General features: G+C 45.3%; 1 protein-coding gene across 1 annotated transcript in view; it reads right to left on the reverse strand.

Moving 5' to 3' along the window:
- LOC138453075 (adhesion G-protein coupled receptor F3-like) overlaps window positions 1–15149 on the reverse strand; it is a 124738-nt gene that overhangs the window by 88566 nt on the left and 21023 nt on the right. Inside the window, exon 3 of the mRNA XM_069605581.1 lies at window positions 14602–14643. Coding sequence (XP_069461682.1) covers window positions 14602–14643 — 42 coding nt within the window. The remainder of the gene's footprint in view (window positions 1–14601; window positions 14644–15149) is intronic.

Below are 15149 nucleotides of genomic sequence, written 5' to 3' on the forward strand. Positions count from 1 at the left end.
GCGCCGCCTGGACGGACCGCGTCTGGAGAGTCTCGGATCAAGACGGGCACGTGAATATTAAGTGCGAGTGACACTAAAAGGAGTGGGATATAGACAAGAGTGTACGAGGTCAAGCTAAGTAGACAGGGGTTCTCTTAGGGGTAAGGTGACTGGTGCTTCAATGCTTTTTTTTTTCTTTCTCTGCATATGGCCATTAGGATGACTTAAGGGGATTGCAAGGTGAAAAAAGGAAGACGGGAACCTAGCTCTGAAAGGGGGTAGAAGGCGGCGCTGCATAGTGCTATCTTGACTAGTGCTGGGAATAAATGAAATAATGGAGAATAGAAATAAAGGTGTCTGAGAAGTGAGAGACATGGTGTACAGATTAGAAAACACTTTTTTCCTTTTCCTTATCTTTGCTGAAATTATGTTAGGGAGCATTATATGAACTTTTTGGAGGGGAGAACAGGGTAAAGTAAAGAGGGTCTTTCAAAGAAAACTGAACAGTAAGGAAAGGGAGGGATTTTGTTATGCGTTAAATGTTTGTCAGACGTCTGTCATGTATTGAATATGCTTTGTCTCTTTTTGAAACTACAATGCAATGTTAAATGCTGAATTGATTGCAACAAGGTTTTTGTGAAAAATGGTCATTGTAAGTGTGACTTGGTAAGATTTAGTGCCAAGGCTTTTTTACAGAAATACATTAATATTTAAGAACTTCTATTACTAGAAGCATATACGTAAGGTACCCTAATACTCACAAGTAACACAGGAGGGTGAACGATGAGAGAAAAACATGGGGGCAGAAACACCCCTGGCCCATATTTGTAAAAATTGACCAGGCTATGCGGAACGCATAACCAAGTACCATGACCCATGGGTCACGGAATTAAAAGGGGAAGGGCTACCCCAGGTATGGCCCCAAGGAGGGTCGTTCGATAAAAGCGTGTTGGACATGGTGGCCACATGCTTGTTTATAAAGTACAAAGGAAAAAACAATTTCACAATAGAAGAGAAAAAAACTAGATTTATGGAGGATATTCGAAGAATTGCCCCCAATCAAAAGAAAAGAAATAGCACAAGAACAAACTACCTCTCCCCTGGCAGCAGAAGAAAGTGAAAGGGAGGGCACAGGGAAAGAAGGATCAATAGAGGTAACACGGTTGTACCCCCTCCTGAATAAGCCGGTGCCCGCTGAGGGGTATAGTGACCCTGTGTATGTGTCCACACCTACTCCCTCAGTTGTCCCACTACCCACTGCACCCCCACCATATGATTGCCCCAGAACTAGTGGACAGGTAAGTACTTCTACAGTGGATATTGAAAAATTACCAGAAGACCTAGACTCCCGACTCTCAATGGCCCGGAGTGAACTATCTAGAATACAAAATATATGTGAGCAAAGTGGGCCAAGCACGTCAAGGACCGAGCAAACACAGAGGGCACAGACACTTGACAGGTCCACAGAGGAAGGGTGGAAAAGGGGGAAATGCTATTCCAAATACAGGAAGAGCCAACTAGAGGAGTTGTGGTGTGACATAGAGGAAGATGAGCTGGAAGCGGGAAGACTAGGGTTGGCAACCGGGGGAATGCCAGTAAGGCTGGATGAAACACCTCTGGGGAGGGCCATGGAAGAATAATGGACTGGGAGACTGAGGAATAGAGTAGGAAGAATGGCGACGTTGGGGAAAAAGGGCTCAAAGGTGAGTATTGGGAAAGGAATAAAAAGCATGTTACAGCTGCCCCTGATACATAGAGGACGAGGGAGGCCAAACTACATACCCTGGGCTCATATGGATACGGCCAACTTATAGAAATTATTGCCCCCGCTGTCGGGAGGAGCAAGTAAGTGGATATATGCATTCGAGAAACACACAGCAGGGGTCCCATTAGCCGTAGGTGATGTTAAAAGTTTGTTGGTATCTGCAGTGGGTGATCAAGCTGACAGGGTTTGGGCAAAGGCCGCCTTGTCGGGAATAACATTAGATTATGAGCGCCATGATGGAGCTTCTTTTAATACAGTACGTGCAAGGATTTGGGATGTGTTGAGAGACACATTCCCAGACACCCCTGACCTACAGTCCGTAATGCAGTGCACAATGAATGATGGGGAAGATGTTATGGATTTCATTTTACGGGTGAAGGAGATGTGGAGAGCAGAAACGGGTACGACCTGGGATCAATCAACATCTCTGTTTTACTTTATAATAAAGAGAGGGCTCCCAAAAGAAATTCAGAAAGCACTTGACAAAATAGCAGGGATTGAAGCAAAAGGTTGACCTGAAATTCAAAGCATAATAGTGCACCACTGCAAGAGGATCAAGGAAAGGGAGAAGGAGATAGCACAGAGAAGGTTGGCAGACGAGGCAACATTAATACAAATGAAACTGGTGAAGGTCGCTGCAGCTTTAGCAGCACTCCCCACAGATGGGGACGCAGAGGAGGAGGAGGGATCGGTAGTGATGAAAGGAAGGATGGCAGCAAATTGGCCTGGCAATGGGCACTAACAGTGGAATGGACAAGAGCAGTACGGAGGACCGCAGTGGCAAGTGTGGAGCGCATGGGGAGGAAGAGGTGGGTACAGGGGGTACAGAGGGGGTGGTCCAGGATACGGAGGCAACAGCGGGTATGGGGGACCGGGACCTAGGGGAGGACAAGGAAATTGTTGGTATTGCGGGAGGTGGGGGCATTTCTCACGAGAATGTAGAAGCAGGCCAATGAATAATTACCAAAATGAACAGCATTATGGTCACCCCCACCCGGGGAGCCCATACGGGCTACTGATGGGAGGTGGAGGGGGACGAGGACAGCAAGATCAGAGATGCCCAGAAGAACACAGGGAACAGACACATAATGTCCAACAACACCCACAATGCCGTGAACACATGTCATACACCCAGGGCAATCCTTTCGCAACAACCGCAAATGGTGCACCTGCCGCCTTTGGGGGGGTGGTCATGGTTTCTGGAAATGTTTTCAACCAAGGGGGGACCACGAGACACCCAGCATAGGACAGCCCACAGAGAGCACTTGCGTGTCTAGTACTATCGACGACCCTTGATGTATCAGAGGAACCATTTATAGGGAACAAACAATTCCTTTTTATGGTAAATTCGGGAGCTGAAAAATCATGCCTACGTGAAGGCAGTTTTCTGCTACCTAATCGTAAATTGGAGACGCAGGGGTTCTCTAGGGTGGTGGTCGAAGTTCCTTATACAGAAGATTTGGATGTAACAGTGGGGGGTAAAACAGTAAGAGCACCCCTATTGTATTATGAACAATCCCCGATCAACTTGCTGGGAGGGATCTCCTCAGCAAGCTCAACATGACTATTTCATTTACCAAAAGGGAGATAGTTTGTTCAACACCCGGGATTTGCCCACTGCGAGTGATGTTGGTAGTACACACACGAGCGACCGCACCAGAAGTGCGCGGTATACCCGTGGACCCAGACATGTTCCTCCAGAGGTTAAAAACACTGGCACGGGTGGTCCCAGAAATGAAGCGCCAGGAGTGGAGGGTGCCTGCAAAATTTGTTTTCCGTCCCATAGCACGACCAGAGATAGTGCCAAGAACAGTGATGTCATTAGATTTGGATGCAGTACAGGTTTCAGCACAGAAAATCTCAGTCATTGGTATGGACATACATGGCTGCCAGTGGCGTACAGTGTTGTGCATCAATGCCGACATCGCACTGTGAGATTTCTCAGACGAAGATCTCTTCACAGATTCAGACGGTGATGGGGAAATAATAATGGAGATAGCAATTCCCTGTGACATTATGATACAAACCAGACAGGTACCATTGCAGCTGATGGCAGTGGTAGGAGCACCACCTCCCTTTTTCGACAGTGACATACAATCAGTACCAGTTGACCTATGGACCACAGGCCCACATGATGTGGGACTGTTACGTGAAGTAACACCAGTTAGGATAAAACTCAAACAAGGAGCACTACTGGCCACAGTAAAACAATACCCCCTGTCCCGGGAAGCAGATGAAGGGATAAAATAAATGATCAATGCATTGTTACACAAGGAATCATAGTACCATCAAACTCGCTGTGCAATACATGTATTTACCCTATCAAGAAAGCAAAAGGTGGGGCTTGGAGGATGATCCAAGATTTGCGCCCACTCAATGACGTCATACAAAAAGAATTCCCATTGGTCTCCAATCCTGCATCATTTCTATGCAGTATCCCAAAAGATGCATCTTGTTTCACAGTGGTCGACTTGAAGAACGCATTCTTCTCAGTACCTCCAGCAGAAGAGTCCCGATATCTGACAGCGTTTACACTGGGAGGAAAGAGATATGAACATTGCAGGCTACCCCAGGGGTACTGTGCAAGCCCAAGCATATTCAACAGGATTCTACACGAAGACCTAGGAAATGTGGTCACAGATAGCACAATTATCCAGTACCTAGATGAACTATTGATTTGTGGGAAGAATGAGGATGAGTGCAGGAAATATTCTATTACCCTTTTGACATTATTGGCCCAGAAGGGTGACAAAGTGGACTAGGAAAAATTACAAAACTGTCAACAAGAAGTGTTGTACCTGGGACAACTAATCTCAAAAGATGGTAAACTTATCATACCAGACAGAGTAGCTGCCATCAAAGCAGTAAACAGGCCAAAAACAATGAAGGAAATGCAGAAATTCCTCGGCATGTGTAACTACTGCTGAGCATGAATATCAGAGTATGCAGCATACACAAAGCCATTATTGCAGGGGCTTAAGGAAGCAAAAAGGGAAAGCACAGAAATACAATGGACAGCAGACATTGATGAGGCCTTCACAACACTCAAGGAGCTGATTTCACCAGTACTCGCGAACCCAGATTATGAGCGCAGGTTTTATTTGTTCCCACATTGTAATGGGACAATCATGACAGCAGTACTGACACAAAAGACATCTTTGGGGCACAAACCATTGACTTATTACAGTGGAACACTGGATGCAGTGATGCAAGGACACTTCGCTTGCAAGCAATCTCTCGCAGCCGCAGCGTTCGCAATTGAAAAAAGTGCAACAATCGTGATGGGTTGTTCCGTGACACTGTTCGTTGAACATTCCCTATTTGCCATATTGGAAAGATCGAAAAGCACACTAACAACTCAGAGAGCCACAGCATATGAAATTATTTTGTCCAGCGCAAACATACACATAGTGAGATGCAAAACTGTAAATCCTGCAACATTCATCACAGAATCATGCACAGTGTAAGACATGCAAGCACACGATTGTGCAATTTACAGAGGAGAAGAAGGAGACCCACCCACAGTAAGTGAAAATTAGTTGGCTGAAGGAGAAATATACTTCATAGACGGGTCAGCATCGATAAATTCAGAGACAGGAGAAAAACATGTGGGGATAGCTGTTGTAAGGCTAGAAGAAGATGAATATGAAGTATTAGTACAGCAGCGATTACCAGCCCATTATTCAGCGCAAGCAGCCGAACTGGTAGCACTTATTGAAGCATTACGTGCCACCAAGGGGTGTGCGGTTCCAATTTACACAGACTCAGCTTACATGACTACTACAGTACACGGAAGATTGGCCAGATGGGGAAGGAGGGGATTCCTCAGAGAAGATGGGTCACCCGTGCAACACATGGAACTACTCATGAAATTGATAGAAGCATTAAAAGACCCAGGGCCTCATTACACGGTAGGTGGTAAGGGTTTACCGGTACCGGTAAGGGCACCAGTACCGGTAAACCCTTACCGCCTTACTACGAGGTCCCTTTGCGGGACCTGACCTTAACGGCTGGTGTAGACCAGCTGTTAAAGTTGGGACCCGCAAAGGGACCTTCTTGCTAATTACGGCACCGCAATATGCGGTACCGTAATTAGCTCTTTCCCCATTCCCATTGAGTCCTATGGGGCAAAAATGGGAATGAGGAAGGGCCATGGAGAAAGGGGGAATTACCGCCCCGCCAACCTTGGAATGGGGTGGTAATTCCCCTTTTCTCCATGGTGGTACCGGTAAGGTACCGGCGGCAACCATGCTGCTAATAGCACCATGGTTTACCGCCTACCGTGTAATGAGGCCCCCAACAATTGTAGCTATAGTAAAATGCCAAGCACATACAAAGAATACTGACGTCATCTCTTTAGGGAACGCGGCAGCAGACGCTGCTGCCAAAGAAGCATCTTACTTAACAAAAGAGAGAACAGGTGAGTACTTCATACAGAAAAATATGGATGAGGATCTCCCAGATGGGTATAATACAATGTCCATATCACAAATATTAGAATTGCAAGATGGGACAACAAGCAAGGAAAAAGAGTTGTGGAAGAAAAGGGGGTGCAGCCAGTCACCCACAGACCACCTGTGGCGTCAAAACAGCACAGGTAAGGTAGTGATGCAAGCAAACTATTAGAAATAGCGTTCCAACAACTTCACTTTCCAGCCCACAATGCAAAACAGCATATCGCCACAGAAATACAAGAGAATTGGTTGCAGGAACAACTTTCAAAACTGGCAATGGAATGTACAACTTGCCAAATATACAATTCAAGAATGACATTGAGAACATTGTGAGGAACCAAGCCAACAGGCCCCTTTAGAGAGCTGCACATTGATTATGCAGATATGGGAGAAAGGTGCAATGGGTCATACTACATGATAGTAGTGGTTTGTCCATTTTCAAGATGGGTTGAGGCAGGACCATGTGCCCAACCGGATGCCAAGTGTGCTGCAAAATTCTTAGGGCAGGAAGTATTCCCGCGCTGGGCAATTTGTGACATGATTCGCTCCAATAATGGCACACACTTTGTTAATGATTTGTTTAAGAAGTAACTGCTCTGTTAGGCATAAAACACAAACTCTGCTCTATTTATCACCCACAAAGTAACGGCAAGGTTGAGAAGATCAACGGCCTCCTTAAAGGGAGGTTGTTGAAACTATGTTTTACACTCAAGAAAAATTGGGTGCACTGTTTGCCCTTAGTCTTGTTTGAGCTGAGAAATCAGCCCAGCAAGGACCACCATATGTCACCCCATGAAATTGAAACAGGAAGGCGAATGCATACGGCAAATTCTCCACTCTGCAGACATTCAGACGCCCACAGAAGTGCAACTGTACTAGGTGAAGAGTTTAATGAGTACCTGACAAAGCTCACAAAAGCGGCCCGTATGATAGCAAAACAGCTCGTGCCCCTGTTCACAAATGAAGAAGGAAGTGAGGCAATAACGCCAACCACAGATAACCCAACAGGTCAGCTAATGCCAGGGGAGATGGTGTATGTAAGGAGTTTCGTGAGTAGGTGGAATGCTCCAACATTTCATGGCCCATACGAAGTAGTGTATTGCACACCGACAGCAGTTAAGGTGCATGGCCTGAGATATTGGATACATTTAACAGACGTTCGAAAAGCCTACGATAATGTCACACAGGGACAGGACGAGAGAGTGGAAGAAAAGGAAAAACAGACATAATGAGTAAAAAGAAAACACTCTTCCTTCTACCAATAGACAGTGATGTAATATAAAGAGTACTAAATGACTGACTTCTGTAATGTATATAATGTTGATAATGAACTATAAAAATGTCTCTCTCTCTCTCTCTCTCAACCCCTCTTCATAAGTATACTACGACTTTTTGCTGTAAAAATAATATATGGAAAATATTGAAGTAAAGAGTATTTGAATGCTTTCTGGGATGCTTAATGCGCTTTTATATTTTAATATATAGGAGAAACGATGGCAACGGGCGGGCAGCCCGCTACGAATAGTGTTAGGGCAGACAGAAATGAGAATGTAAATATTGATTTGCGTAGATACTCGTATGAGTGTGGCCTGTTCGTATGTGCTGTCATATTCTTTACACTAATGTTTGGCCTGGTTTTATACTGGGCAGTTACATTGATATCTATCAATATAAATGATGGGGGAAGGAACGGAACTAACATGGTCAAAGAAGGAACCTATCTTATATGGGACGGCTTCCAGCTCATATGGGGACATGACACTCACCCTGATCACGCGCAGCACCCAGATGACACAAGTAATAACCTGATCCCACGTCCTACCTCCCCATACAATACCTCTGAATATAGTGTCTATGGGTTAAATGATCACAATCCTTCTGTTTTATCATGGCTATATCACACCACCTCCTCTCCTGACACGCCAACAGTCCAGCCGTCCATAGAATATGAATCCCCCAAAAGTATAAAGGAAGATAATGAAGAAATGACTGAAAGATTCTTAGCCCTATATGACGAGTGGGAAAAGGGGGGGGGCAGGTGAACAAAGCAAAACACAACAAGCATTAAGGAATGAGAGAGTATACCTCAAAAGTAATAGGAGAAGGAGGGAGGTTGGGAGGAGAAAATATGACTAGTACTCCGGGTTGGGGCTGGACACCATAGAAGACCCTAGGCACCCACATCAGTCAAATACATGGTATTCAGATATGAGTTCCACTGCCAAGCAAACAACCAACGAGAGCTGCTACGTATGCTCTCTGATACCCCACGCCTCAGGCACACCTAAGGGACTACTGCCTCAAGAATTGCCTCTTGCAGATGCCCAGTGTCTCCTTCATCTCACCCTATGTAGAATAAAGAACACCTTCCAGGCACACACAGTATCTTTTGAAATGCTGCAAAACGAGAAGACATGCTACTCAAGACCCAAAGGAGTGATAGGTTTAAAAGAACCGTTTTTAGTCATTAAAGGAACATTGTTCTCGGAAAACAAGTGCAAAGAGGAAGTAATAACATGCACAGCAGAAGCACTACGAGGATTGCCGGCAGAGAAACTGCAATGGGTCGAAAAAACATGCGCACCAGTATGGGCCAAGCAGATCACAAAGCTAACTTGGGTGACAGCCATGGAAAAACCCTTCAAATTGCAAAAATAAATTACATATGAACTACGCTTCCTTGGCGAAGGGAAAAACAACATGGGCACAAATAAGAACTGTAACAAAACGTTCATCATTCCAGACATGAAGAAAGGGACAGCTGCCCTTATGGACACTTACTGGATCTGCGGTAAACAGGCATACTTGCACCTCCCACAATCCTGGAGGCGCACATGTTCTTTGGCGACACTGCACTCTGCCCTGATGGTGGTCCCGGGGAGTCATATCGAAGGAGGAGAAGGACTGCAAGCCGTACACCGTCCAGAACACTCACAACCAACTGAAGAGCTGCCAATGTATGTCCTGTCCGCGGACAATGTACAAGGTATGATATCAACAAAGCGAAGATCATCCAATTACATATCCAAAGCATCCACAGAACTTCTGGCACAAATTCCTGACAGGTTCCGGCTATTCAACTCCGTTGAAACATTCTTTGCCTCCCTCGTCCCTAGTATCCAGGCGCGAGCCAATGCAAAGTGGCTGCAAATAACGCGCTGGGAGCTGATTCAACTGGCCAATGACACTGAAGAAGGGCTCAACGTGATCAAAGTGGAGCTAAGGGCCCTACGGCTAATGACAATGCAGAACAGGTATGTCTTAGACCTGTTAACGGCATAGGGTGGAGGTGTTTGCCTAAAAATCGGGAGCGCATGTTGCACGTTCGTGTCTTCTGCGGATGCGGACAATGGAACATTGTCACACGTCATCGCGGCAGTGCACAATTTGGGAGAGCAGATGAAGAAGGAAGGCTGAGTGGACCCGAGCTCTTGGTTCGACAACAATTTTGCATGGGTACCATCCTGGCTTGGAATGACTGTCAAAATGTTGATACCCATCATCGTACTTTTGCGCCTAATGTTTTGTGTGTGCAAGTTAGGTCTTCGGTGCTGCGCAAACGCAATTCCTAATGGTTCAATGATGATGGTGACAATGGGCAACACTAGCGGAGCAGCGCAAATTATGCAGGGGGCACAGGTACAAACAGGTGAGGATCCTGAACCCAAATATAGAATGGTGGCATTATACTATGACAGGGACATAGTGGACAGGCTATACCACACAACAATAAAGGAGCCCATGGAACGAGAATGGTATAAGGAAATATGGGTAGATTTGGAAGTGGATGGGGATGCATATACATGACCTGCACTCCTGATGAGTATGCTAGGGCAGGAGAGAGCCTCCGAGGGTTGTGCAGAGCCTGGATGCCCATCAAAGGGACATCAGCATGGGACGCAGCAATAGCCAATGAAAAAGAATGCCAGTGGTTGGGTGAGTTACAATATTTGTTACTTAAGTAACGAAAGGGGGAAATGTATGGGAGGACAGGTCTTTAGGACCCCCCCTCCCACACTTTATTCTCCTACGCGAGGCTCATGACTCGTCAGCAGCCCCCCATGCACCTTGGCCCGGGATGTAGGATGGCTGCCGATCGACACGTGAGGCTGCACGGCTCACCTTGTAGCATAACATAGACTCCATTTTGTAATACACTTAGACTCCATTTTGAGTATACTGAATCCAGGCATCTGTGGAACAGGCTGCCTGCAGAAGCTGCAGCTCACCCCCCACTTGACCGTGCACAGCGAGCCCTGCACTTACCCCCAGCCTCCTCCCCATGGTAGATCCATTGAAGGCCCATTCTCACGAGCAACTAGATGCGAACAAGTAACGGAACAAACACTGTATCATTTACCTTCTGCAGTACATCATTGCCCTGGTGGTGACCGGACTTTTAGTTGGGGTCTGGGAAAGAACAAAGTCATCCCTATCAAGTATACCTCGACCCTGCGCAGACCCCCCACATCCATGATATATGGTGCTCATGACCCCCAACCCTGTTCCCCCAGTTGAAGTGTTAAACATGAATGTTAAACCCCTGTGTCTCCCAGTCTCATCTATGTGGCTAAGCCTTTTTGCTAAAGGTTTAAAACCCAGTTGCTCATATTAAAATGATATGACCCCTGCCCACCCCAGGACATCTTCGTGTAATGGTGTCAAACGTATGGACACTCGAATCCGCCCTTTACTGACCAATGGTTGCTGCTATTGTAAAACGATTAAAAGAGCAATATATAAGATGCTCGTGTATAGTATGGTTGAAAGGGCTGTGATACATGTGGGTCATTTACAGTACCGAGATACATCCACTCTGACTGAAATATTAGTTGAACTCGTTGTTTTTCCGATCCTTGAGTATGTACGCAAATTCTGATCATAAGCATAATGTTGTACTTTGTCACTGAGACCAATGCATCCACCAGCCAGATTCTACCTCACGCTTTGTGTTCATTTTTCCCTCATGGGCCCCAAGCAACAGAGTAATGAATGTTATATGATGAAATGCTAATGAAAAATTCTCACTCCGTTGATTCAGTAAACACGAGTATATGCGAGTCATAGAAATGTGCCATTTACATAATCCCCCCAAGCCCCAGCAACCTGGCTCTGTAATAGTATTTATGCTGTTCAATAAACAGGGACCTGCGAAAAGTTACAAGGTCATCTCCCCCTCCTTCTCGAAAGCTGAACATCTAACCCCCCCAAGGCTCGCCGGGGCTTGAAGGTCCCTGGTTCTCTGTTGTTGGAACAGTACAGCTACACCTCCCCGCATTCCTGCTGGACCCGCACCAAGCATTTACCTTCCCCCATGCCTCTGACACCAGATGCCACCATAAAATCACTGTATACCGCCCTGACCAGGCCAAGAAGAATTACGAGCCCCACGGTCCCAACTCCCACTGCCTTTTGAGGTACTAGCTATGTGCCCCCTCTGACCCAATGGTATTTCAGTTCACCCTAAGATTAATGGGCCATGGGAACAGTTATTCACCCCTGTACTAACATACTGCAAAACTATCACTAATTCCATCTAACAGACTAGAATGATAAAGGTAGCCTAACCCGTGAACCCCTGATAAGACACCTGGACCCATGAGATTGGATCCTTTGTTAGTGGCAACTTTATGGTGATATATAAAGGAAGCCCCGTATTGCATACTGTTTTTCTGTGTCTCCTCCCTGGTATTAGATTGATGTGTTGTAGGATTTACATAACAACTTGACATGGACGGTTGTGATGAATGTGTATGAATGTCCACAAGGGCAAATTGTTAGCACCGAAGTAGTGTATCTCTGTGGACAGCTCGCGCCCTGACACTCCACCCCGATGAGCCCAGCTGACCCAAGCACTCCGTGATGCCACCACGTGGATCTCCGCCAATCTTGGAGCACCGCGCCTACATCATACATAGTAGCTAGTGGTTGCCATCCAATCCCCAAGACTATGTGCCCCCTATAGCTTATCTCATGCATGACGTGTATTTGGAATATATATGACTGTCTTTGCTATTGTCAGACAGAGCGCTCTCGAAGTTTGCAGAGTCCTTTGCATGCCCTATATCGATTAGATAAAAACCTTTTATATCTCACCCGCACTTGGTCTTGGTCTCATTCCCTGCTGGGGTGTGTCCATTATTGCCTCTCATTGAAGGGGGTTAACTGCCTTATTGGGGGACGCTCACTTTCAAGGCTGTAACAACGAATGAGCAATTATTTGTTATTGTTAATGGCAACCGACGCTGGGCTCGGAGAAGTTGCAGGAGTATTAGTGTTCGCAATAGTATTCACTCCTGGTAGTGTTGCCATGTCAGTATGAAAGGAAGAGTAAAACGCAGTAATCTTCTCCTTATATTTACTTGGCTCAGTTGACTCATTCGAGGAGCTTTTAATACAGTCGTTCTCACTTGCCATTTTAATTCTTACATTGAATGGCATGAATTGAATGTGTTATATAGTTCTGCACAGTATTCTAAGCAGTTACTACTTTTCCTGCAGCAAACTACAGACATCTGTTCGCGTGACTTATTCCACTTGAGACAACTCTCAGGCAACTGCAGCCAGCTGCTCTCCACAGCTACAAACCCTTTTTAGAAGGTGAAGGGTGTTGCATCAAACAATGTCCCAACAGCAACTGCTGCCGCGCACAAAAGCTTTCTCTTGCAGCAAACCACACTCCCACAACACTCTGCTGCGCTCCGGAAATACAACTCCTTTTTAAAATGGAAAGGGTGTTGCATCAAACAATGCCCCCAACAGCAACTGCTGCTACACAAGAAAGGCTCCCCTTGCAGCCAAATGTACTTTCCCACACATTGCTGCGCTCTGCGGCTACAAACCCTTTTTAGAAGGGTAAGAGTGTCACATCAAACAATCTCTCAACAGCAACTGCCGTCATGCAAGAAAGGCTCCTCATCGCGCTCAAATGCACTTGCGCTTACCTAGAGGACTACACTGAGAATGTGAAGCTATAACTGAATCCCATATGGAAGTACCTGCATCTACAATGCGTCACTCGGGATATTATCTATGCATCAGGACACGTGAGGCTGTATATGTGGACTATATCTGGCATGGAAGGCTGTACCTTGCATACAATTGCATTAACTGACCACATGAGTCTGTACTGGTAAAGGCACTGCCCCTGGCTTATGTTGGTTCTGATTAATGTACCCAATAGCATATCACAAGAACACATATTGCCAACAGGACAACCACCCAAATATGGTTGCTTACTAATGTAACATTTTGTCTGACATTTTATTAATCAACTGCTTATTGCTGTGTTTTGCATCAGTGGTGTCGCATCCTGAGAAGTTATTATAGTGTGTTGGAGAGTGGTAGCAATATCATAAATTGTAAACACTTTACCTTAATTTTTGCCACTTAGACCATTTGACTCACTAAAAGATCCTGTTGGGCCCACTACTCATTTGCACGTCAACATGTTTCTGACCTAGCCATAATCTTAATTGAATGCATTCAACAGGTCCTTACAAAACCTCCTCCTATCGACCTGCACATTTACTGAATTGCTGTTGGAGAACCAGGAGTGTTTCAACAAGTATATAAGGTCAGTTTAGTCAGAAAAAAATGTTTTTTTTTGTTGATAATCTAAAGATACAAATGTTTTGATGGGGCTGATATTGATGTATTGTATCCAGTTACTTATAGGAATTCCTACTTGTGTATTGAACGTTTGTAATCTCTGAAAAGTAGATTTGTTGCCCTATCCGACACACATTTGTATGTGCAATTTATTGTGTATCCTGCTGCACGCAGAATGGCGAATGTCTCCCACTATTTTTGTAAGGTGGCAGATGACCAGAAGGTCGGTGCTTTTCATCCTGCACCATTCTGTATGTTAGTGCTTGTGGTTCAGTTGATAAAATGATAAAAGCAAAGCTAAAGTGCTGGACTTTAAAGTAACATAAAAAGCGACCACTAGCTACACATGTTATCACCTAGCAAGGGACAAATTACAACTCAGAGAAGCAGGCCATTTTTACTTTGTCCCGTGCCAGATGTGAGTGGTTCCTTCCAGGCCAGGTTTGCTTTACATTCTGTCCCTTTTGTGTGTGCTGTTCCAGCAGCCTACGTGTGCAAGTATACATAGGCAAACTCAGGACTGAAGGTTGACAACTGGACCAGGAACACCTGTCAGGTCATTGGTAAATGAAATCCACTGATGTTTCTTGAGCTTAGTCAGGCCTTCACTCAGCCGGAACAGCCTCCACCTGATGCCAGTGAATGTGAGTGATATAGGAAATCACCAGGATTAGGGTGCCCACCTTTCGCATGCGAAAAACAACACAAGCTACCTAAGGGTTTGGTGCTCTTTACCAAATAAATAAAAAAACAAACAAACAAGAATGTACTGGAGCTATTGGGATCCCTTACCTTTTTATCCATTAGGCACGCAAACACTAGTATGAAGCAGCCCTGTAATTTAGAAGAAAAGACTTTTAGTGAATGGTCATTTCAGCAACAAACCTTGTATGTCTTCATAGAGCACCCTGGTCTACGGGGGCTGCAACCTGCGGCTCTCCAGTTCTGTTGGACTACGATTCCCTTCCTCCCTCATACTTTGACAATGCTGGCTAGGTTTGATGGGAGTTGTAGTCCAAAACATTTGCAGAGCCAAAGGTTGCAGAATCCCACGAAGGATTAACATTTTGGTGGATAACTGGAATTTTTAACCACGTGTATACCAAGCTGGTCTGTACATTCGCAAACAAAGATTGTGGTATGATATGATATGGCATTTATAATGCGCCTATACACAAGTGTTTCAAGGCGCGATGTTAGAGATATCACTTTTTAACAACGCATAATAGATATGCAGCAAAAGTGTAACAATCATTTAGTAATGATTAACTAGTTAATCATTATTGTGTCACGTGCACATCACTCCTGGCTCTGGAGTCATTCTGCACAGGATGAGTGAT

Source organism: Ambystoma mexicanum, chromosome 4p (genome assembly GCF_040938575.1).
Source record: "Ambystoma mexicanum isolate Mex_15411 chromosome 4p, UKY_AmexF1_1, whole genome shotgun sequence".
NCBI lineage: Eukaryota > Metazoa > Chordata > Amphibia > Caudata > Ambystomatidae > Ambystoma > Ambystoma mexicanum.